At 36.1% G+C, this 22,854-nt stretch overlaps 1 protein-coding gene across 6 annotated transcripts in view; it reads left to right on the top strand.

Annotated features, from left to right (window-relative positions):
• GULP1 (GULP PTB domain containing engulfment adaptor 1) overlaps positions 1–22,433 on the top strand; it is a 153,202-nt gene extending 130,769 nt beyond the window's left edge. For 5 of the 6 annotated variants that reach the window (XM_064452037.1, XM_064452033.1, XM_064452034.1 and 2 more), the window contains 4 exons: positions 4,146–4,370; positions 7,086–7,224; positions 12,619–12,713; positions 20,363–22,433. In XM_064452037.1, coding sequence (XP_064308107.1) covers positions 4,146–4,370; positions 7,086–7,224; positions 12,619–12,713; positions 20,363–20,434 — 531 coding nt within the window. In that variant the 3' untranslated portion in view covers positions 20,435–22,433. The remainder of the gene's footprint in view (positions 1–4,145; positions 4,371–7,085; positions 7,225–12,618; positions 12,714–20,362) is intronic. The other variant, XM_064452038.1, reaches the window with a different exon arrangement.
• The last annotated feature ends 421 nt before the right edge of the window (positions 22,434–22,854 follow it).

The raw sequence follows: 22,854 nt of genomic DNA, 5'->3' as shown, positions 1-22,854 counted from the left end.
TGGAACAGACTGCCCAGGGAGGTGGTTGATTCACCATCCCTGGGGGTATTTAAAAGATGTGTAGATGTTGTGCTTAGGGACGTGGTTTAGTGGGACTTGGCAGTGTTAGGTTTATGATTGGACTTGATGATCTTAAAGGTCTTTTCCAACCTAAATGACGCTATGGTTCTGTAAAAGGCAGCAAGAAAAGGTATTGGGAGAAACAGCCCCAAAAAGAATGGTGTTCTTCCATTCACCATAAGTATTGTCAAAGATGTAGTATGTATTCTTATCATGGCAGTATTGCAAAAAACCTTGATTTTTAAATGGAGCAGTAAAGATACTGATTAATTAGACCTTTTTTTTTTTAAGTTCTTTAAGTAGTGAATAAGAAGTATAGGCCACCAGCACATATTACCCTTATTAAAAAGCTTTACCATGCTCATAAGAAAACCCCAAGATAATTGTTGGAACTGTATGCATATTTCAGAAAACAGTTTTAGAATGCATTTAGGCATATCACTTAATTCGTGTTTCTATTAAGCCTGCCAAGTGGGAAAATGCACGCTTTTTCTTCACCTGTCTTCTCTTTTTGCAGTTTTATAATTTTCTGTATGCAATTCAGTGAGCACTTCATGAGGTTTTAAAGTTTTATGAAGTTTGTGATATTAAGAAAAAATTTGAAATTGCCTATATCAGATTTCATGTTACCGAATAAGTACTAAACGAACAAAAGTTGTAGCAGCTAATTAATGAAACTGCTAATGCTTATACAGTATTTTATTAATTAGTCAATTAATATATCCTTAGTAGTCCCAAATCTCAGGTAGCTTGTCATCAGTGGTTTTGTAACTAACTGCCTAATTTCCAATGCAAGGTCACTCACAGTTCCCTGTAACATTCCCTGCAGTTATCCACTATGGCTGTTCTGGGTATTATCAATCTGAATGTTCTAAGGAAGAAAAACATTTTCTAATTCACTAATACGCTTATGTGATTCCTATGGGGGTGTGACACAGAGGTGGCAATCAATGTCTTGAGACACCTAGTAAAAACAAACAGTTTTGAAATTATTTCTTGATTAAATGTAACATGAATGTGTTTTGTTTCTAGTATGATACAGCCAAACAGTGCATCTTTAGCATCACGCAAAGTGGAGTGAGTCAAAAATAAATCCTTTGACAGGTCTCATAATAGAGACCAAGTCCACTGAACTAGTATGTTAATTTCATTAAGAATGATTTCATGTTATTTTCTTGTGTTGATGAAATTGGAAAGTAGTAGACCAATGCAGCCAATACTACACGCTCAGTGTTAGTGGGAAGCTCAGACAAAATACAATTGCCATATAAAATGGCAATTTAATAGATTTTTTTACTGTATTTGCTTCTTTTACAATTTGGTGTAAGCGTATTAAGTTTCAGAGCTTACACCCTTTTTTGGTTGTATTCTTTAGAGTAAAGGTCTGTTCCCTTCTCCTCCTGCATTTTCTGAATCTGGTGATATTTCCTACATTTTAAAAGCCTTCTGTGTGATCGTTCTCTTTGTGACCTTCCGATTATTATTTTCCATTGTTGAACACACTTCACTGCTGTACCTGTTCTGTCTGCGAGATGCTTGAATATATAGGGCTGTAAGCAGAAAGCCACTGTCAGTGTTGCAGGCCTTTCTGGGTCATGGGATTGCGACATGCAGAACAATGCTCACAACACAGGTCCCAGCGCCCAGTGGTGGCCTTCTGCGCTACCCTGCAAACGAAGAATCACTAGGAAAAATTAATTATTGACAAGATACATTCCCGAAGCTTTCATAAAAAGTTTGACACCTTATATGGTGTGAAAAGTCCTAAGATTATCACTTATCATATAAATAGGAAGAAACAGGACTGCTCAATGTTCAGGACTCGAATGATACAAATAGTGTATATTGTGGTTTTGTATTGAAACCTTTCATTGCCTGGATTTGATATATGTTCATCATCCTTACAGCTTTGCTGTTTTGTGTCCTATATGCATTTTGTTGGTGTCTGTATGATTTTTTCATGTGATATACATGTTTTCTTACAGAAACTACTCATCCTCTGCTGTTTAGCATTTCAGGGAAATATTTTGCTTCCTTAATTTGACTTCTTATATTTAGTATCTTCTAGTGTTTACTATTGAGATCTATTTTTTCTATATATATGTACAGCAGCAAGTATTACACGGTAATAATTACACAGTAGCATTGCAAGTCTTCTACCTGTAGTCTAGTGATACTCTTGAAATAATAATGAAAATTCTGTCTTGTAGAGTTTTGCCTTAACTTTTGAGGATTATTATTCCAAACCCTGTGTTTCACAATTCCAGCCTGACAACAGATGAATTCTTTGCAATTGCAATAAAAATGTTGGGTGTTTTTATGAATTGTAAATTATGAATATGGAGTTTTGTGGTGTTTGTTGGTGTTCTCATAAGTATGGCACTGTTACTAGATTTGGATACCTGTACCCTTAACCTGGCTTATCTATAGAGAAAATTAAGAAAGTAACTAAGACTCAGTTTAAAAGGATTTGAAATGTTTTGTTTTCTACACAACTCTGAAAAAATGGTTTAAAATCATTGATTAAATCCTCCTCTTCTGAAGTGATGCAAACTTCTAATGAAATAATCACATCATATTGATTTTGTAACACTGAAGAGAGCAAAAGCAGACTTCAGAATTTTTGCTGTATGTACCTACCACTGCTTCAGCTTGGGCAAGTCAGAGGGATTTTTAGGCAGTTCCTGCCTTCTCAGTGTATAAACTCTTGGCTCTAGTCAAGAACTGTCTGCACAAGTGTTCAGTCCCTTCTGTTAAGAATCAAAGATTAATCTATCCTCTAAATCCTTGTTTTAACTGTCCAAAGCTGTTTTCCTCAGATTTTTAGGTAGGAATTACAACTTGGCCCCAACAGAAAGATTGGTTGGGCATGTTTCTTAAATCAAAATATTTAAAGACATTTTTGCTTTTCTTTCCAGGATCAGTCCTAAAGCGTCTTTGTTTCTAATTTCACCTAGACGAGTTCCATTTCTTTTGAAACCTTTCAGGATTACAGATCTTTCCCATTCAGGCAAAAAATTAAGGGTTTTTGTTTTTTATCAAAGTGGACAAAGCCCTCAGCTTTGCTCTCATTACACAGTGAATCTTGCTGGAATATACAGTTACATACTCCCCAGTAATATGAGGCAGCTAGCTTCAGGTTCTTGTCTGCCTAATTCAAACCAGAACCTTGCAGTTACTAGTTTTGTCATCTTAGTGAACACTCTTACCATCTATATTCTGGTGTGGATATTACTGATTTGCCTCTGTTCGAAGCTGTTCTGTAGATTTGTTAAGAGATCCACAGAATCTTAAAATCCGCGACATTTTTATTTCCCCAGCAGCAAGTGTTATTCCGTCCTGCATCCTGTGCTGCTGTTGTAGGGATGTGAGGATTCCTTTGCTTTACAACACCAATTCTCAGCTTTTTGAGATACTTAATGGAAATACCAAGTTCAATTAGTTATTCATCCACACAGAAAAGATGGAAGAATGGTATTATTGTCCATAAATGTTTAGGTTCTCAAATTCTATAGATGAGGGAATGAAGAAAGGTCTAGTATTAATGTAAACATTAAAATTTGTGTACTGTGAGCTTCTACTGTAAGATTATTTTAGTTAAATAATGAAACTTTCTTTAAATATTGGTGGGATATAAATGGTAGATGTTTAGAAAATTCTGACCAGTGCTTTAACCACCAGAGTAACTGTGCTTGCTCCCCAGGTATGTGCTTACCTGCTAACTGACATCTGCAGAGTTATGAGATATTGCTGATATCTTGGTGGGTTTAGACATATGTCAGTGCATCTGACACACCTGTTTTTGGAAAGAAGCCTGTCTTCATTTTGTTTGGTGTAATTATCAAGGAGCAAGTCATCTTCATTTCGGTTAATACTGGGCTGCCTCCTACTGTGGTATACATTTAGGTTTTGCTTTAAAATATTTTCAAGTTCTGCATCTTGTAACCATAGCACTGAACAGCAAGTTGCTGACAAACTTTTTTGAAGTATGAAATGTGGGTTGTTTTTTTTTTTCATTCTTCTTTCCCTGACTTTACCATGTTCTGTTCCTCAGAATGTTTTCTCTTTCTGTGATTCCTTTTCAGCTGCTGCACATAAAGTGTGATAATGATGAACATATGTTTCAAAGACCCTCTACTTTTTTCTGGTGTAACAATGAGGATTCACCTCCTTGTTTAGATATCTCTTCCATTACGCTTACTCCTAGGAGTTCTCCTGACTCTAGACTACCATCTGGATTGTTAATACCACCACCTTCAAAAAGTGGTCTTCCAAAGCCAACCAGTGAATACAGCTGCCCAAGACCTCGTGTAATCTTGCTGTGCAAAAGCTTTTTCAGTTGTTTGGCTTTCTTTTGTTCTCTCTTGTGTATTAACTTATATTAAAAATGTGCATTTTGTACAGTGGTTAAAGGACAGAGCAGATGTATCTTAGGTTCTTTAGGGATGCTCTTAAAATATGGAATTTGTGAAGATTTGCTCTTATTTCTAGATAGCTTTTTCTCTCTCACCCCCAAAACATAAATTCTTAATTTCCCAACATGTTTAAATTAGTCCATTAATTAATGTGTTATACGTCAATCTTCCATTAAAATTCTTTATATTAAGAATAGTTATTCAAAACAAACAATTCTAAAGGTCCAACTTCAAGGGCTGCTTCCCCTCACCCCCCATGAATTAGTAGAAAAGCAACAAGCTACTAAATACCTTTTAGCATACTTTATAAAAACTCTGTGCAAAATGAAGGTTGAAAATTATTCTTAAATAAAATGGGCATATTGCCTGCTTTTTTCATAGCAATATGCTTATACTCTTAACTTTTCTTCCATTTGCAAGTAATGTTTGGCTGTATTTGGCAAACATCATGGCTTTCTGCATGTGTTCACTAAATAAAGATGCTTCTTGTGCTCATATGTATTCAAAACATACATTTCTTAAAATAACTAAATTACTGTTTTACTTAAACTGGCTGTATCAGTAGTACTAAAATGGCCAGTAACTTCAACAAAATGCCATATAGACAGGAAATGACAGTTTAAAGTTTACTTTTGCTTTTTTTGCCTAAAAGACTCATTTAAGACTAAACATAGATACTGTTTGTTTATCTAGCATTTACTATCTGCAAGACATTCTAGGATTATCCATCAGTGTTGATGGGAAATGTAGGTTAATATATGGCATGTACCTATGCATTAAACATGATCCCACCTTCCGGATGCAGACAAAACCTGTCTTACAGGAGTTTTGTTTGTAGGAAGAATGGAATAGGAGATTCCTTGTATGTTTACATTGGATCAAGCACATCTATTACCCTGCTTTGAGTGGGAGCGGATGACACCTAGTGATCTCCCTGACTTAAATTATACTGGCTCTCTGACTATGCACAAAGGCTCCAGGAGGATAACACAAGGTCCATGAACATAGTAATAAGAGCCTATAGTGTCTAATCAGTATGGTATGCACTGAAGTCTTTTTAACAGGCTGCATTTGAAATTGCTATGCTAACTCATGTTGAGGTCAGTAAAAGTTCTGTATGTGTAAAAAATTTTAAAAATTAGTTATTTTATGAAGTTAATTCAGCTCTAGTCTTGCCAGGGAACAACATGACTAATTTTTTTTTTTTTTTAACAGAACAACAAAAAACAAAGCATGTTAAGCGTGGGGTTTTTTTCCCTTTTTGCTTGGTACTTCAGTGTACTTAAGTAAAAATATCCCAAATTTCAAATATGAATTCAAAACTCCCAAGAAATAGGAAATGTAGGACTTCAGAGTCTAGTTTTCTCTTCAAATAGTGTATTTAGTGGAAGACCATGTATCGATGTCCTTTCTTTCTCAGCAGCCACTGCAACCTCCAGAGAGAAATAGAGGTAGTTCAGAGCTACCTTTAGACTTGGCTTAGAAATCCGTGCCACGTGCTGTGAGAGAGCAGCGTCAGTTGCTGCAGCAGAGGCACTAGAGACTGTAGCGTTCCAAAATAAGGTGCTAAAGACTACCCGCTCGCTGGGTTATCGTATTCATGTATTCTGATTAAAAGGATCTGTGTGACTAATTTAACTTGTGCTTAAAAATTTCCTTGTAACTATTCTGGCCAAATTGAGTTTTATTTAGAAGTAGCAGGCTTTCCCTGTGCCTGACTATACAGAATGTAGGGTTTTTGTATTGTCTAAGCAGTAACATTAACATGCAAACTAATTTTGCATATATATTTTGTCTTTGGCATGTCAGTCTCAGTTTTAATCTATTTCGTCATCTGTCTTTAGTGTTCAGTTTATTCTGAATTGACTGTGCCTCGTTTGTGTCCTGAAGTAATGGTCTGATGGAAGGAGGAATTCATCATTAAAAAATAATTATGGCTATAGAACGATAGCAATTGTCGGCTTTGGGGTTTCTTCGCTTATCCAATATTTTCTGAACCCTTCCAAATTCCTGGGCCTTACTAATGAAATCTCTTTTGTTACACATTTGAGGATGAGAGTTTTCTTTTGGACACTAATATTCAGTGTATTGCATGTCTAGGTTGTTACTTACCAAAACATACAATTGACACTTTGCTCACACCAGTTGTTTATAGGTTGTCAAATAAGTTATCATGTAAGGAAAAATTATTAAACAGGAAATATTGGGTTTGTGTCTTAATTTTGGCTACTTGTTCTGTGCACTCCAGAGCGTAGCATATTGTTGTTGCAGTATTACCTTAAATGCGTCTTGTGAACATATCTGTATTCATCTGTCTGCAATAGAGAACTGCTTGTCACCAGCTTTTTCAGGTTTAACTGTGATACATTTCTGGCTGTACCAGATGGACTGAAAATTGAAAAATTACAATGCTGCTTCTATATTGGAGAGTTTTAGCATGTCTGACTCTGAACTGCAAATGCCATTTGCTTGGTGTCAGGAGCTGTTTTTTGCATGCTGATGGTTATTTTTAACTTTTTAAAAATGTGGCTCTTATCTGCATGCTGAAGAATTCAGTATTGTGATCTTACATGTGAAATATTGCCCTAATATTTATTGTCCTTATTGTAGGCAGGCAGTGTGACACCTAAATCACCCTCCACTGACATCTTTGATATGGTTCCCTTTTCTCCCATATCCCCTCAGTCATCAACACCTACTCGCAATGGTACACAGCCTCCTCCAGTACCCAGTAGATCTACAGAGATCAGTAAGTTTTGTAATAACTGACCTAATTTTTGCTTACATTATATTTTTTAATAAAGCATCTTTAAAGATTTACATACATTTTGCATGAAAAGCCAAATAGAGTTTTTGTAAATCACATTTGATAATGCCATTTCATTTTTATACCATCTTCCCAAAGTCATTGATGTTGCTGCCAAGTTACATTATAAACAAATTTATTTACTTGCTGTGAAGCTATTATATAAGGAGTTTGAAGGAGTTTGGTGGGGATTTTAACTTGGCTTTTCTTTTACAGTATCTCTTTTGTACTTACTTGAAGAAATACTTTTAACTTCCTGTTAGTTCTTTCCTTGACAAGACGCAGTTTTGGCATGTAAAGCCTACATTTCTGGGGAAGACAGCAGGTGGAGTAAGTATGGTGATGATGATGCAGAAGAGCTGAAGAAATCCCTCAAGATCTAGGCTGTCTTGGAATACTATTTTTAATACTACTTTTCACATCTTATGCAGCTTTGTTTTCAGTTATAATTGACGAACCACTCCAGGTCTGTGGATCACTCCTAAAAGATCTTCAAAAGATTTTTACCAATAGCAATTTTATTTTCCAAAGGCTTGAAAGCAGCTAGGGTAAGGCTCTTGGCTTCACTGGAAATTTTCAGGAGTCCACAAAATATTTTTAAAAGCTTGGGAAATCCCTTGGGGGAGAAGAGAGAGGAGCATACACAAGCAGTGTTAGAGCTTGTAGAAATACCAGTCTGTGTGTAGTACCTTCTATTTCTGATGCCTGTTTTAGTATGGATAAGGAACATTAATGTTACTGCCTGCCACCTTATAAAACACCATTTGAAGTGTTTCTGCCTGTTTTGGGCAATGCTGCTTGTATGTAGAATTTTCAGATATGAATGAGAGCTGTGCACAATTATAAAAATGCATTGTGAAGCTGAAGTCAGTGAATAAGTCACTAAATGCTCAATACCATATCCTATATGCCTTTCGTTCTCATTGCTCATAATGACTGTCACCCTCTACAGAGAAAGTAGATGTCAAGGCTATTGATTCAATTTAAAAAATCTGTTATTTTTTAAGAGAAGATTTTAAATTAATTTGGATTAATTTCTATGGGTTCTTCAAAGGGTATATTAATAGAATTTAAAACTATTAAGAATAGTTAATATTACCTATTTTTAAATAACTTAAAAGAATATTGGAATATTCTAATAGAGTTTTAGAATAGAACTGTTCTATAAGATAATTTTTATGGTTTTGTAAAGAACAAAAAACAAGGCACATCCTCCAAGAACTCCTTTTGTGTTTCCAAATACGTTCCTTTGAAACTACAGATAACACCATAAAATCATTCTGAATGTGCATATCCAGCCTCAAAAATAAGAACTTGGATTGAATTACAGGTTGCGATATTTTTTTTTTTTAGCTGTTGTCCTACCTCAGTTCCATTGAAATTGTATCTAAAAATCTTGTGGGAGTCAGTGCTCAATACAGAATGGTCTTGAGAATTCCAACTACGTAGGTTTGTTTAATCGGTGGGTGTTGTAGTATAGAAAATACTAGAAGTTGCTTATTCAGTGATATGTACTGTTTAAAATAGTTGCTTCTTCTGCACTTTGTTCATTTGCATTAAATTAAGATGATGTGGTTCAGAGATGAGGAAGTCGCTGTTAATTCTCTGTGCTCCTCAGCGTGCCATGCTTTAGAGAGAGATTACAGAATAGTATTTCTACTTTCCAGAATAGTATTTCTACTCAAAATATTGCTGAGAAATACTTCTTTTAACACTAAGTTCGTAGTAACCAGCCTGCAGGCTAAACATAAGCATTGCAGCCCACTATAGTAGTTGCTTAATTGAACAATTGACCAATGCATAGTTAGCGCAACCAAAAATGTAGTGTTAAATACCATGCTGCTGCTTCCTCGTGGAGTAAGGGATTGCAAATATTCTTGTAAGTTATCCTAAAGGACAGAATTAATTTATTAATTTTAATTAATTAAAGGAGGAATTAATCTATATGTTTCTTGTTGGCACAGCATTATTGTCATCTTGGAAAAGAACTGGAGAGGAACATTCTCTATTGAACTGTTCAACATTTTATTTCACTCAAATGCATCTTGAACAATCTAAGGTCACAAATGGCAGATGTAGAATTCTGCTCCAAGATGCTCTCTTTCCAGAGATATTTAGGAGTCTGTTGTCAGAACAATGGTGGAACCATTTTTTATGCTGTAACAATTCCAAAAGAAAAAAAAAAAATGGAGTAGCCTGCAGCTAAGGGAAAGGCTTCCTGGACTTCGTTACCTCAGCTTATTCCAAATATTTTCTTGGGTGCTTGTCTTCGGTGTGATTAATTTTCATTTGTCATCACAGCTGCTCCAGGACATCTGGGGAAAGCATATATCAGCATAACTCTGTGCCTGGATGATAGCTAAGATAAAATAGATAGGGATGCAAAATGCAGCAGAACAGCCAAATATTTGTAGTTTTGTTTGGTAATTGCTAGATTTGATTTTATGACAGAGTGCAGGTTGCTACTCTCCAGTATTACGTGTTTCCTGTCCTGAATGTCAGGTAGGTCAGAGAAACAAAAATTTATTACCTCTTCGTGTCTTCTGTGGTTTGATGAGTTGCGGATATAAAACATCAGCATTTCATGGTTTTGGATTTGTTCGTTGATTTCCCAAGCTGTGAATTTATTTCCGTCCAGAAACGAACAGGAAAGGGGAAGGAGAAAGGATCATTTTCAAAGGCCTACTAGTTACTGTGTATTGGAGAAAGAAATGCCTGTCTATGCTACGGTTTTATTTTGGGGAGTGTGCCAGGCAAGATATTCTTGTTATAGTTAATCTTCATGCAAATACTCTAATCCAAAATGAAAAATCGCTGATTTATCCCATCTGTGCTAAAAAGGAGCCTGCTGTGAACAGTGGAGTGAACACTAGCAGATAAGCTTATGGAGATCCCATGCAATAGTGCAGCTCTGCAATGACTGAATTTTAGTATTTGTCCAGTTCCCACATGTTCTTCAGCTTCTGTTCAAAAGAGAAATACTAATGATGCTTTTGAAAATATTTCATGGAACTTTATCCCTCCCAAACTCCTACCAGTGCGTTTTCCCAAATAACACACAGACTTTAAATGCAGAAAAGCAGTTGCACTGTGGACTTTTTCAGCCAGTTTACTGAAATAGTAGGAAGTTGTAATAGAAATAGTTCCCAAACGATAGTTTTTCATAAAAACTCAGCTAGGAAATACTTCTCTATTTTGAATTTGATACTGTACAGTGTTTATTAGGCTCTGTCACTTAGAGTAAGTTATACGGAGGTTAATTTTGAAGTCTGCCTTGAATAACAATGTAGATTAAATAATCCTTCACCTGAAGTCAGGTGACATTGAAGGAGCTAAAGCTTCTGCCATTCTCTTGCTAATGAGCTCAGAAGTGCTGTCATTAATAAAAGCCCAATAATAAGGCATGAAGGAGATGATATCCATAATAATGTACAAAATATTTGCTTTCTAAAATAGTGGTAAGTCATATTCCAGTACTAAGAAATGCAAGAGTTGTGTTCTTTACTGTTTTTTTCTAAATACATTCCTTGAATATTTGCTAAGGCTTGATGTTGAAACTGGCAGCATTTAGCTGTCTGACCATACAGAAAACTGCCAGCTCCTTTTAAGGAGAAAAAGAACCTGGGGTGGGGGAGGAAGGAAAATGGACCTACATAATGAACAAATAGACTTCAGAGCAACATAAAGCATAATCACTTTCTGCCCAGTAAAGGTTAGACTGAAAGTCAAAGCTGCTGCTACGCATCTGAAGGTTACTTGGTAGGAGCATCAGAGCATGTAAGGACACTGGTTATACTGGAGCAGACCCATTTTGGCTGTGAAAGAGGCAAGGGATGAGGTAGATCCTAATTTTTACATGAGATTATCGTAGTTAAAGACTTTTTGCACGGTGGTCTGCCTCTGCCAGGAAAGACTAGATTTTATATTTTTTTTTTTGGCTCAAGTGGGCTTTTGGAATAAGGCGCTCTGATCTGGGCCATCTCCTGGTCCCATGTGACAGTTTTTAGCTTTTTATCTGCAGTTTTTGAAATATGTAATTAATCAAGTTCCTGTTTGTTTCTGAACTTTATAACGAGAATGAATGCTGGTAGCTGCTAATTATATAAAATGCCTATTGTGCAGTTGGTTAACACCTATACGGTAAGGTCAAAACCCATGGGGTCTGTCACACACAATAAAATGTTGAAGAGCCTCTACAAGTACAGGTGTAAAACCCTGACTCTAAAGAGGCCAAAATAAAGGCATTTATTAAGCTATATGCATGATCTTCAGCACTGATAAGATTACTGGTAACACTGCAACGTGGATTTTGGCTCAAGTTGTCAGTTATCAGCTTCTATATCTTGGTTGTTGAAGGTAAAATTTTGTGCTTAACCAGAAAACTATCTAGTCATTTCAAAGGCACTAATGGCCCCTTTTACTCTCATGCTCTTAAGCGAACATGGTTTTAAGGTAGGTAAATACTTACCAAGTTTCTTGCTGGACAAGCGTGAAAGTTACAAGATAGAATATGGTTTTAATTTTCTCTCCACTAATGACAAGACTGTATTAACTTGGTTCTGTAAATTTTGCAATCAATGTGCTTGGGTTGAATTAGCAAAATTTTCTTCTTTCTGGTTTAGTTGAACCCAATGTGCAATAGAAGTAGTATGTATACCACTAAACAAATAAAAAACACCCAACAAACTCCAACCCAAATATTTGGGCTGTAAGATGTGAAGAACTAGCATTACACTGTTCTAGTGAGAAAAACAAAATGGAGATGTTTCTTCTTGTCCAGACAAAAAAAGAAACAAACTCGGTTAAATGTAGGCCGACCTTCCATGAGTAAGGGTAGTTGTTTAAATATGTCCTTAATGAGATGGTAAGAAGTGGCAGACAGCGGACTTGAAGGCTAAGTTGTTTGTAAGAATATGTTTTGGGTATAATGTTAAGATGAAATTTGACAACTGGTGTCCAGTTGTTCCCTCCTCGTTTGTGAAACACCTATACACACCAATTCCAGAGGGCACTTCAGTAGGTGATGCCCTCTTCAAATTGGAACAACTTCTCATCATATCCCTAAAATTCTTCTAAAAGGCACAAGCGTTAATGAAAGCTAAATAGAGGCTTAAACAGAAGTTGATGGTGTTCTTGGAAAAATATTTGAGTTTTAAGCTTTGGGAAACTAATCAAGGCATGGCTTTCGAATTCAGATGTGAAAAGTTGTGGTTAATCAGTTGCATATTTGGAGGTGGTATTATTCAGTTTGTGAGAAGATGTAAGCGGAGTTTTCAAAGAGCTGTTGTTGTAGCCCGTACATTTTTCTCTCAGTGACTCACTTCTCTGTTGTTCCAGAGAGAGACCTTTTTGGAGCAGAACCTTTTGACCCTTTTAACTGCGGAGCAGGAGATTTCCCTCCAGACATTCAGTCCAAACTAGATGAGATGCAGGTAACTATTGTGTTATCAATTATGCAGTTTTCTGTGGCTGCACAAATGCTCTTGAAATACACATCTACAGTATTCTGATAACGTATTCCAGGCTGCACACAGAAATACAGAGGAAAAAACCCCACCTATTTCCAACTATTCCTTTTGTAAGTATATCTCATGGTCTTTGAGCCGGAGTTTGAATTTGTCTGCCTGAAGATCCTTACAAATGTTAGCCCATGGTATTAATACAGACATCTGCTCTAATTTAGGGTTTATCAGCAATGTAATCAAAAAGGGTACTGCTACTTTTGCCTAGAAAGGGACTGAGTGAGCTAAAAAAGAGAGCTGAGGCAAGAGCCCTGCAGATACACTGATGCTGTTACTCTTCGGTTCCAGCAATCACCACCACCCCACTATAGCCTGATCTTTCCCTCAGTGGCATTAGTCTCATTTTCCATAGCATTGGCATAGGCAAAGTATGTGCTTAAGGAGCCATGGCAATTTTCTGCTGCCTTTAAAAATAGCTGTATTTGACTATGGCACTCTGGAAAAATTGAACTATTGAGGATTGATTCAAGAATGCTGAACTGATGTGGTTTTATCAGAAAATGTTTGTTGATTCTGAAACAATCGTACCTGTTCAGTTATTGACCCAGTTTTGAAGTAATTCTAGGACAGAGCCTTGAAGTTTTGGAATAAATCACTCTCTTCAGTCAGACTTTCCAAGCTGCTGGTTTCTTGCCAGCTTGCTTATCTGTTTTTTTTTTCAGCAGCCTGCCAGCAAAACGGAAGGCTGAAAATACTGGGAACTTGAATTTCTAGGATCCTGGCTCCTCAACAGCAAGTTGTTCCTAGGGCTTCCAGCCCTTTTGTATCTCGAGAGCCCACAAAGTCTGAGAGCTAGCTCTCAGGCTCCTTCAGTCCCTCTCTTCCTGGAGAGCAGCTGAAACATCTCAGAATGGCTGAAATAAGACTTAAATGCCGTTCAATTTACCTAAGTAAAATTTTTGAATTCCTGTTCATTGTGAAATGTAATTTTCCATGTCAGTTTAGGATGGTGCCACTGGCAAACTCCACTCACTGTGAAGTAAGAAATCTAGATTCTTGCTCACCTGTACTCCAGCCCATGTAATTTCAGACAGCAGCTAAAGGCCAAAACTGGCTTCTCTGCAATTTTGGTAAAAATGCTCGAGTTTTGTGAATGCCATAATGTTATTAACATGCCCTTTAGCACAAAAACCTCAAATCTTTTAGCACCTCACATTGCTACACATCAGTGTTTCCATTGTGGAAACATTGTGGAATGTTTCCCATTTTAAGAAAAAGTATACTGCAATATCTGTGAATGCTAGGAAGAATCCTGTGACTGTAGCTAAATGTCACATGCTGAGAGTTCTTATTATAAAATATTGCCGAAATATTACCTATATAGTTAGCATATAAGGCTGAAAAGTGTTTTCAACTCACAAACCAGCAGTGAATGGAACAGTAGAAATCTTCATGAAAGATTTTTGAAGTCAGACAATGTAAAACTTTTATCATTGTTTGTATTCTCTTGACCTAAGAAGCAGACAACTGAAAAATAACAAAAGCCCCAAAACTTAGGTCATTACTATGTCCTACTGCAAATAATATTGCATTGGTCAGGTATTCACCCCTGCACACACATAATTTGTTTTTTCTGGCTTCTTAATCTGCTTTATGAACTAATCTCACAATCAGAGAGTCTAGCATACCAGTCTTACTATACCCCGACACTTTCACTGACAATTAATTTGAGGGTCTTAATGTAGGCACAAAACTTATTCATGTATAATTCAATTGAGAACAAGTGTAAAGCTGACAGGTTATTGAAAAACAATCTGACCTTGGCCAAAGCAAAAGCTATATGCAATTATTTTACTAGGTGGTTGGTGCAAAATACAGATTGAAACATGTTTTTCTTAATATCTCTTTTATCTTCTTGTGCTCTCCTGGGTGCCTAGCGTCAGCGATGGTTGGTATATCATATTTTAATAATGGTATTTAAAGCATTTGCAATTGCAGTGTGCATGTGTTCATGTCTGTTTTTATTTTTATGCATGTGTGTACATATCTATAAATATAAAAACTTTTAGGATTTGTATATACAACGCTGGAAGTCAGGACCATTTAAATTTGAGAGGCCTACAGTTTTTGAGGTAGGGGACGGCTGATGTTAGTTTTCTTCAGTCTTACCAGCTGCTAATACTAAGGCTTCATTTTCATTGCTGTTTGTTTTCCATGTTGTACTAGTGAAATCTCCAATTTTCGTCATCAGATTGTCAATAGTGAAATGCAAAACCTTTGATGCATAGGTTTTTGTGTTAGTACAAGCACATTTGTGAATGTGGTTTTAATTGGAAAGAATTCTATAAAAACTTGCAATGAGCAAAAGATAGCTGTGCTAGAAGTCAGCAGTGATTAGATACACAGCCTATAATAAGGAAGGTGAAACCGACCTACAGAAGGTAAAACCACAGAACATGTAATGTTCTCTGGGAAATCTAACATTAAGAAACAGGAAAGAAAAACGTAGGCTTCGTTCCTTCTCTGGAATACAACGTGAAGGAATCTGTTATCTTCACATTATGATAGTACAGCCTGAGTTTCAGTAAATATATATTCCATTAAATATACAGAGTTGTTTACGAACTCATCTAATAGTTCACAATATAAACTTATTCTGAGAGGGTATTAAATGTGGTTTATCCTACACAGAGTGGCAAGCAAGCTGCCTCGGTGCCAGGCAGTGACAGCCTCGTTGGAGCAGCTCAGTCCAGATGCTCTTATCCTATTTCTCATCTACAGCTATGTGAGATGCCTCAGCAAACACGCCCCAGTCTGCAGAAAAGCTGGCTTAGCATATGCATGCATTGTAAGGTGATCTCTAAGCAAAGTGGGAGAAGAGAGCACAGCACAGCAGAAGAGGCATTAGAGAATGAACTCTGAAGTAGTGGGTGCTTTTCCTTTGCATCTGATATTCTGAACTTAATGAGATCAGATAAAGTTCACTGACCTCTGGAGGAACATTTTTATGTTTAAACTGTAGTGAGGATACAAATTTCACACTTAAGCTCTTTATATTCCATTTCTCAGTCCAATCTCTGTTAATCATTTTAGAGAGCTCAAAACTCAAACATGTGCAAAGATGTGACTTTTACAGCTCGGGGCGCTCTCTGATGGCTGTCCAACCTCCTGTTTCTCCCCACCCTTCTGCTGAAACATATTTTCATCCTCTCTATTTTGACTGTATCCAGACATTAATAAAATGAATCTATTTTCCCAGAAACGTTGCAGTGAGGGTAAGTTTCCCTGGATCATGAATCATACCAGCAAACAGCTGCTATAATTTATTAAAATCTCAAGGTAGTTAATATCCTAAAGCTTCCAGGAGCTGCAAGCCATTCTCCTTGCATGGCCTGAAGCAGTCAGTAGGCTTGACATCTTTCCGTCTGAAAGAAGTTATGCTCAGCCCTCTAAATCATCTTTTCAGAGACGTGTAAGTTTATCATTGGTTCAATGGGTTTGTGCTGACTTAAGCGCGTTGAGTGAAGTCACTGTGAAGTAACAAGTGAGTTAACCTCAGAGCTGTAAGGTTGACTTGGCAAATTTATCTCCTGATAAAATGGAAGTTCTTCGTCTTTTACTGTTAAATGGTTTTAAGAGGAATAACTCATGTCTTATTATTGTAGACACAAAAAAAAGTGGGAGTTTTGAAAGAGGGGTGGTTTTCAGGTTACTTTTTTCCTAGTGAAAATAAGCTTTGCTTCTTTCTTCACGAGACCAATCATATCTGTTAGTACAATACCGTCAATTTTCTCAGTAACTGAGATGTTCGGTCTTTGAGTTAAATCACCTTGGAAGCAAGAAAGTTATTTGATGCTGTCATCATGGCAATATGAACACAGAAGCAAAGCACAGAATAGATGCACACATTATGTCCCTTCTTGATGCCATTCCTGTCCACTATCAGAGAATGGCCTTTTTCTGCATTCCCTGAAAATCAGCAGATTTGAGAGGTTTTCTAACCGAATGAGGAGTTACTGTTTCCCGAACCTTTTCAGTACAGGAAACCGTGGCACACATGTTTTCTAATGGACAAGCAGTGTGTTATCCTAAGAACACATGTTATTAGAAGCTGAAATGTCTGAATTTCACAAGGCAAGATATTTTAAATGCTGTGTATTAAAATTAATGATGCATTTTTATATATATAGTATGTAATGTGTATCAAGTGCTGACTATATATGTAATTTTTAAAGAAAAATATTCTAACACACTAATAGAGTTTATTAGAAAAGATAAAAACAAATAATAATTTATAATCTGCACAGTCATTCCAACTGACATCATTATTATTGCAGCTGCAAAAGCTGGGTTTTGGAGTGGAGAGCTGAGAGTAGGCATATGCTGTATGATGGATACTATAATAATCATTCAGCAGCTTCAAGCAGGAGCTATAAGACTTGAGACATGTGTGCAGTTCGGATGTGTATATGGACTGTATTCCTGAGAGTGGACATAAAACTCTAACTGTTCTGCATTGCTGTGAGAACTACAGCATGGGATACTTCCTCTGTTGTCTGCATTAATCACAGTTACTGTGTCAGGACATGAAGGAGAATCTTTCCTTGGAAATCTGTCTTCCCGTGGCTTGGTTGATTACAGTTGATTGGAATTTTTCTTTTTTTAATATAACATATTTGCCAAAGTATAGTTTTGGAGATTACCAAAAAAAAAAGTTTAAGAACTGGGAGATAATTTGCAAAATTTGTGGGATTAGGAATGGAGATGGCTGTGGGAGATCTGAAGGCTGTGCTTCCCTGATCTTTAGGAATTTGATTGCAGTCACTTTGCGAAAGAATCTGCTGGGCTAGGATGTTCTGATCTTTTTTTCCCTTTTTGAAAGCATTTAATTTAATGGGAATATTGGTTGAGACAGCACAGCTTCCTTTGGTTTATACTCCTATACATTTCTTGTCCTCCACTTAAATATTCATGAAGAAAAAATGTGTATTTGACATTTTTTTTAAAGTCTGAAAAATGCCCAGGTGGTTATCTAGATTGCCTGGATGTCCTCTTTATGGGTTTCTTTGACCCTGTGGTTGCCATGAAAGTTTGAGCCTACTGGCAACTGTAGTATTTGACACTGAAATGTCATGTTTCTATTACAGATGCATGATTCATTTTTAAGCATGCATGTGTTATCACTGTAGTTCCTGGCACTGTAGTAGCAGGTTTTAGTTCCTTATCAGTTCTGCTTGTAATATAAGATGGGTTCTCAGGTATGCAGCTAACAACAACACCTGGGACCTGCATCACTATTTTCTTTTAGAATAGAAGATAGTTCACTGTGGTAATGAAGGGCAAGAGGCTTTGTAATAATTATGATACATACAGTGCAGCAATTTGCAATGATCACATTGCAAATATGTGAAAATGATTGTTTTAAATGCAAAGTGTGGCAGCTTAAAAGATGAGGAGGACTAAACGGTGGGGGGAAAGTGGTCTGGAGTGAAATTGCAGAAGGAAAGGTCAAGGAGACCACTGTTCTTTGGGGAAGTAGAAATAGTTCAAAGTCATAGCAAACACAAGGTAAGTGATAAGCGACAAAATATTAGTTTGTATGGAACAAAACAAAAATTTAAAAACCCCGCATGATCAACACAGGAGTGGAGAGATGTGTGCACTTCCAAAGTGCATAATCTGATTTGCCCTTAGCTAGCCAGAAAAAGGGTATTGGAAGTGTAGCTATGTAAAACACCAACAAAGAGTGCTTAAAAATATAGAAGAAAGATAAGAGTGTGCAGGACATGCATGGGTTCATGTTCGGCCATAGGGCTGGTACAGCTCTCTGAATTGCTGAGAATGAACTTAGTTGTCCTTGTTAAACCAGTTGCGTAGCTTTTCTACTATTGAAGCTGTCTTGAGCATCCTCAGGTTTAAGCAGGAACTATACCTTTTACAACCTCAAAACTAGAAGCAGCCTTTAAAATAGTTTAAAAGTTTAGCACTTCAGACACACCATAACTGCAGGGTTTACAGTTTAACAGGCTAGACTGTAGGGCTGATCCTCTGAATTCTCCTTCTGTGTAAGCAGTCCTTCTTTGCATCATTTGACTGCATCAACTAATAGTATCCTTTGGGTAGATGAACAGTGCCCATTTATAACAGGGTGTGTTTGGCTTGCACCTTCAGATGCTGTTTGCCTGAAACATCTTTTGCATCGAATGCTCTTCCTGTTAGCGCTTTGAAAAATACAGAGGGGGGAAAAAAAAGTCAAATGAAAAAAAAAAAGTCACTGAGCTTTGGCAGCACCATGTTGGCCAGGTCGGGTAAACTGGTTAGCACAGTTAGAGAAGGTTTACACTACAGTACTGCTACTGGCTCATCATCTTGTAGTGTGAATCTGCCTTTAGGAAAATTCAAATTTTACTTGGAAAATCTCAGATCATTTAGTACCCATTGCCAGGAAGTTTATACTGTTTCTCAGCATTACTATTCTGATGGCAGTAGCTGGTGGACTTATTGAATATTCATACACTTTTAAAATTCTGGCCTATGGTTTAAATTTATTTGAAATTAAGCTGTTTTGATTTAGGATTTATCTTTTAAAACCAAAAAGTATGCTCTTGAGGTTCTGCTGTTGTGCATTATGAGAAAAGGCTTGAGTATACGCCTAATTCCAATACAGATTGCTTTACAAAAAGATTTATTTTGTTTACAAGTTGTTTGCTTCATGAAAGCACATATCATCGATTTCATAGCATACAATCAGCATTCTGTAAGTGAACTGTGTGTTAAGACAACACTGAACTGAACATCGTGACAGCTGCCACTGCAGCTGATGTTCTCAAGGCATTTCTATTCAGACCCCTTGTTTCCAATTGCTTATAGCTTTACAGTACTTTCACCTAACAGACTGAAACTTTCTCAACTCAAAGGTGACTTTTCTCTGGAAGATCAAGCCACAATTATTCAGCGTCTTTTAAAGCAAAGAGAAATGAAAACAAGAGCAATTTCCCTCTGTTAAAAGTGCTGCTGTTATTTTAGCTCTGGTGCAAGTTAAGTACATTTTTGAAACCAAGCACACGTACTTGTAGAATGAATTTCTTCTCAATAGAGGAGGCTTATAACCATTTCTGTGTTCCTACTAATCAAACTAATGTGAGTAGAAAGAGGAATTTTGATCTGAACATTTTAAGAATTTCTGGTATTATTAACACTGTCCATGACTTATCTGACTCATTAAAGTGTAAATATCTCTTGGCTCATATAGCCATAATCTTTCTAATCTATAGACCTATAAATCATGTTGAATTTTACTTAGGAACAACCTGGTGCATATCCAGTTTGTTCTTTTTTTCGATATTTATTCAGGATTTTTATTCTAGAATATTGTCTTCATTTTATGTAGATACAGTATTTCTGTTGCTGTATCAGAGATGCATCCTTTTATAAGTTAACCACTAAGACTTACTAAATATTGACTGACCAAATAATGTAAATGTTTGTGAATTCACTCTGAAGTATCCTTATGTTTTATCTGCCTAAATACAAGCTCAAATTTAGATGTTTTTAGGAAGAGAGCTTAATCCTGCAGAAATCGCTTTCCTTTTAATTAACTATGTCTTGTTTCATTGCAGGAGGGGTTCAAAATGGGACTAACTCTTGAAGGCACAGTATTTTGTCTTGACCCACTAGACAGCAGGTGCTGATGCCAAGAAACTAAATGTGAAATTCCTACGCAGTTGTTTTTTTAATTCTGAACACGTATTCACAGATATTATCCATGTGCCAAAAATTGCTTTTTTCAACATGTAAACTCTTGTGAGGTTTGCTTCTGTAAAAATCCAATTAGTTCTAGCCTTTCCCTGTACAAATGTAAAAAGTTGTATTTGTTTATGAAATATGAATTAAATTACCCTGTTGTGTTTCTTTTTCTCACACTTTGGCCTGAGTTTACTACACTTTATGTCTATTAGCCTGAGAAGATCTTTAGATGCTCACACATACCTCTCTCTGTTTGCAGACATGCAAGCATGATTTTTATATAATACTTCACTTGGCAGCATTTTGAAATTAAGTTTTTAAGCTATTATTTAATATTCAAGCAGTAAAATTATTAATACCTAATACAAAAAGTTCAAATTGCAGTGAAAAAAAAACAGAAAATACTAACCATTAATATATGCTTAAAAGGTAAATCTGGATATCGTGTAATTAATTTCTGTTACTGTGTATGGTAAAAATGTTGTATATATGTTGTTATTAGTTCATAAAAATCTTCTGGATTTTAGGTCCTGAATTCATGTTTTAGAAACTAACAAATTCTTAGTACGCTAATTAGTGTTTAACGAGCATAACAGAACTGCTAAATTGCAGAACAGACAAAGTAACTGCCCTTTGTTTTGACATTTTATAGCTGAAATGTAAAGTATGTAATTCGGAATTCATTACATGATAACCATAACTTAAAAAGATTATGGTGTTGCACTTACTTAGGAAACTCTTAGGCACTCTGTTTACAGGGCTCAGTTCTGTAAGTTACTTTCAACACCCGAGTGTTTACAGTCAGGCTCCGTTGAGTATTTTATTCACTGTCTGCTTCAACGTTACATCTCTTACTAACTTATATTGAATCCTTGCAGCAAGCTTCAAAATTATAGTAAGTCCTTCATACCCACTGGTTGTTCATGTTACAGGAATAACTGCACACCAAAATTTTCAGCTGCTAGTGAGTTGAATGCTGACCTGTCTATGCATACTCTTCATTAATCTTTAGCATAAGCAATAAAATACTATCTTAAACCTATCTCAGAAATTATTATTATTAGTGTTTTGATGCCCAAACTCTACATTTGTTCAATTCAAAACCTTTAAAAACTTTCATATTTTCTCCTGAAAACATACAGGTGGGAAAAAACCAAAATTCAGAATTTGTTTTATGTATTTTCTTTCCTTTTTCACGTGAGGCTTTTTGTGATACTTACTGTGTTGTCCTTAGCAGTTACAGTTTACACCAAAAACGGATTTTGCAAATTTGTCATCCTATGTAGATATTTATGCCTTGTTCAACAAAGTACTTTTGCATATGCCTTTGAAGTCCACCGAAATGAATGGGAATGCTCCTTTGCCGAGTTTGACGTATGCTCAGGTGCCTTGCTGAATGGGGGCCTTAATGTCCCACACTACATTAGTCTTCCTCTTTCTTTGTTCAACATTAATATAGAGTATTATATATAAATATATATAATAAAATATATAAAATCACTAACAAATAGAATAGTATATGTTTCATAAAGAATAGTCTTTATAATTTTGTTTGTCATATAGTATTTTGGAATTTGTATAATGAGGATGTTTAGTAGCCATAGCAATGGCCTTTTTTAACAAATAGAATTTGTATTTTTATTGTACTTTAAAAAGCTTTACATAATAAGCATCTATTTAGTGGTCATTTATTATCAATGGTAACACTAAGATAATATTTGCACATTTAAGAAACCATTTTCTTTACTGATTTTTATGATAGTTGACTGCAAATGGCATGGTAAAATATTACATACCTGGTGAATCCATACAAAAACACTTAAATCAACGCAACAGTGCATTTTTAATGAAAAGGTTATGTGATCCAATTGGAAACTGTATTTCTATGTAATCTCAAATGTCTGTTTAATTTTGCCTAAAATAAATGTTTTTAAATAAATTGCATCCTAGAACACAGTGTTCATTCAGTTAAATGGCCCGTGGAAGGGAGGGTCGGGAGGTGCTCAAATGTTGGGCAGGACCCGCCACAAATAATGGTTTAGTACTGAAATGTGTCAGTCACTGGGAAATGCAGGAAAGATTCTGATCACAGCCAGCGTAAAATAACTCCAATGTTTGACCTTTATTGTTGAGCTTTGTCTAATCTGTAATCTGAGAAAAGTCTTGTTCTACATACAATTACCTAATACTAGTAATTGGGCGGTAACTCTCTCCACAGTGCTTCATGGATTTCAGTGACTCTCTTTTTTATTGCCTTTTTTTTTTTTTAATACATAGCTGCTCAATATACTTAGCTTCTAAATGACCCTAGTGGTTATTTAAGGAGTAAAGGATGTACTTGATGTCTTTCTGAATCCTAGAAAAG

This window comes from Phalacrocorax carbo, chromosome 5 (genome assembly GCF_963921805.1).
Source record: "Phalacrocorax carbo chromosome 5, bPhaCar2.1, whole genome shotgun sequence".
NCBI lineage: Eukaryota > Metazoa > Chordata > Aves > Suliformes > Phalacrocoracidae > Phalacrocorax > Phalacrocorax carbo.
This window is presented reverse-complemented; position numbering and strand designations above follow the sequence as displayed.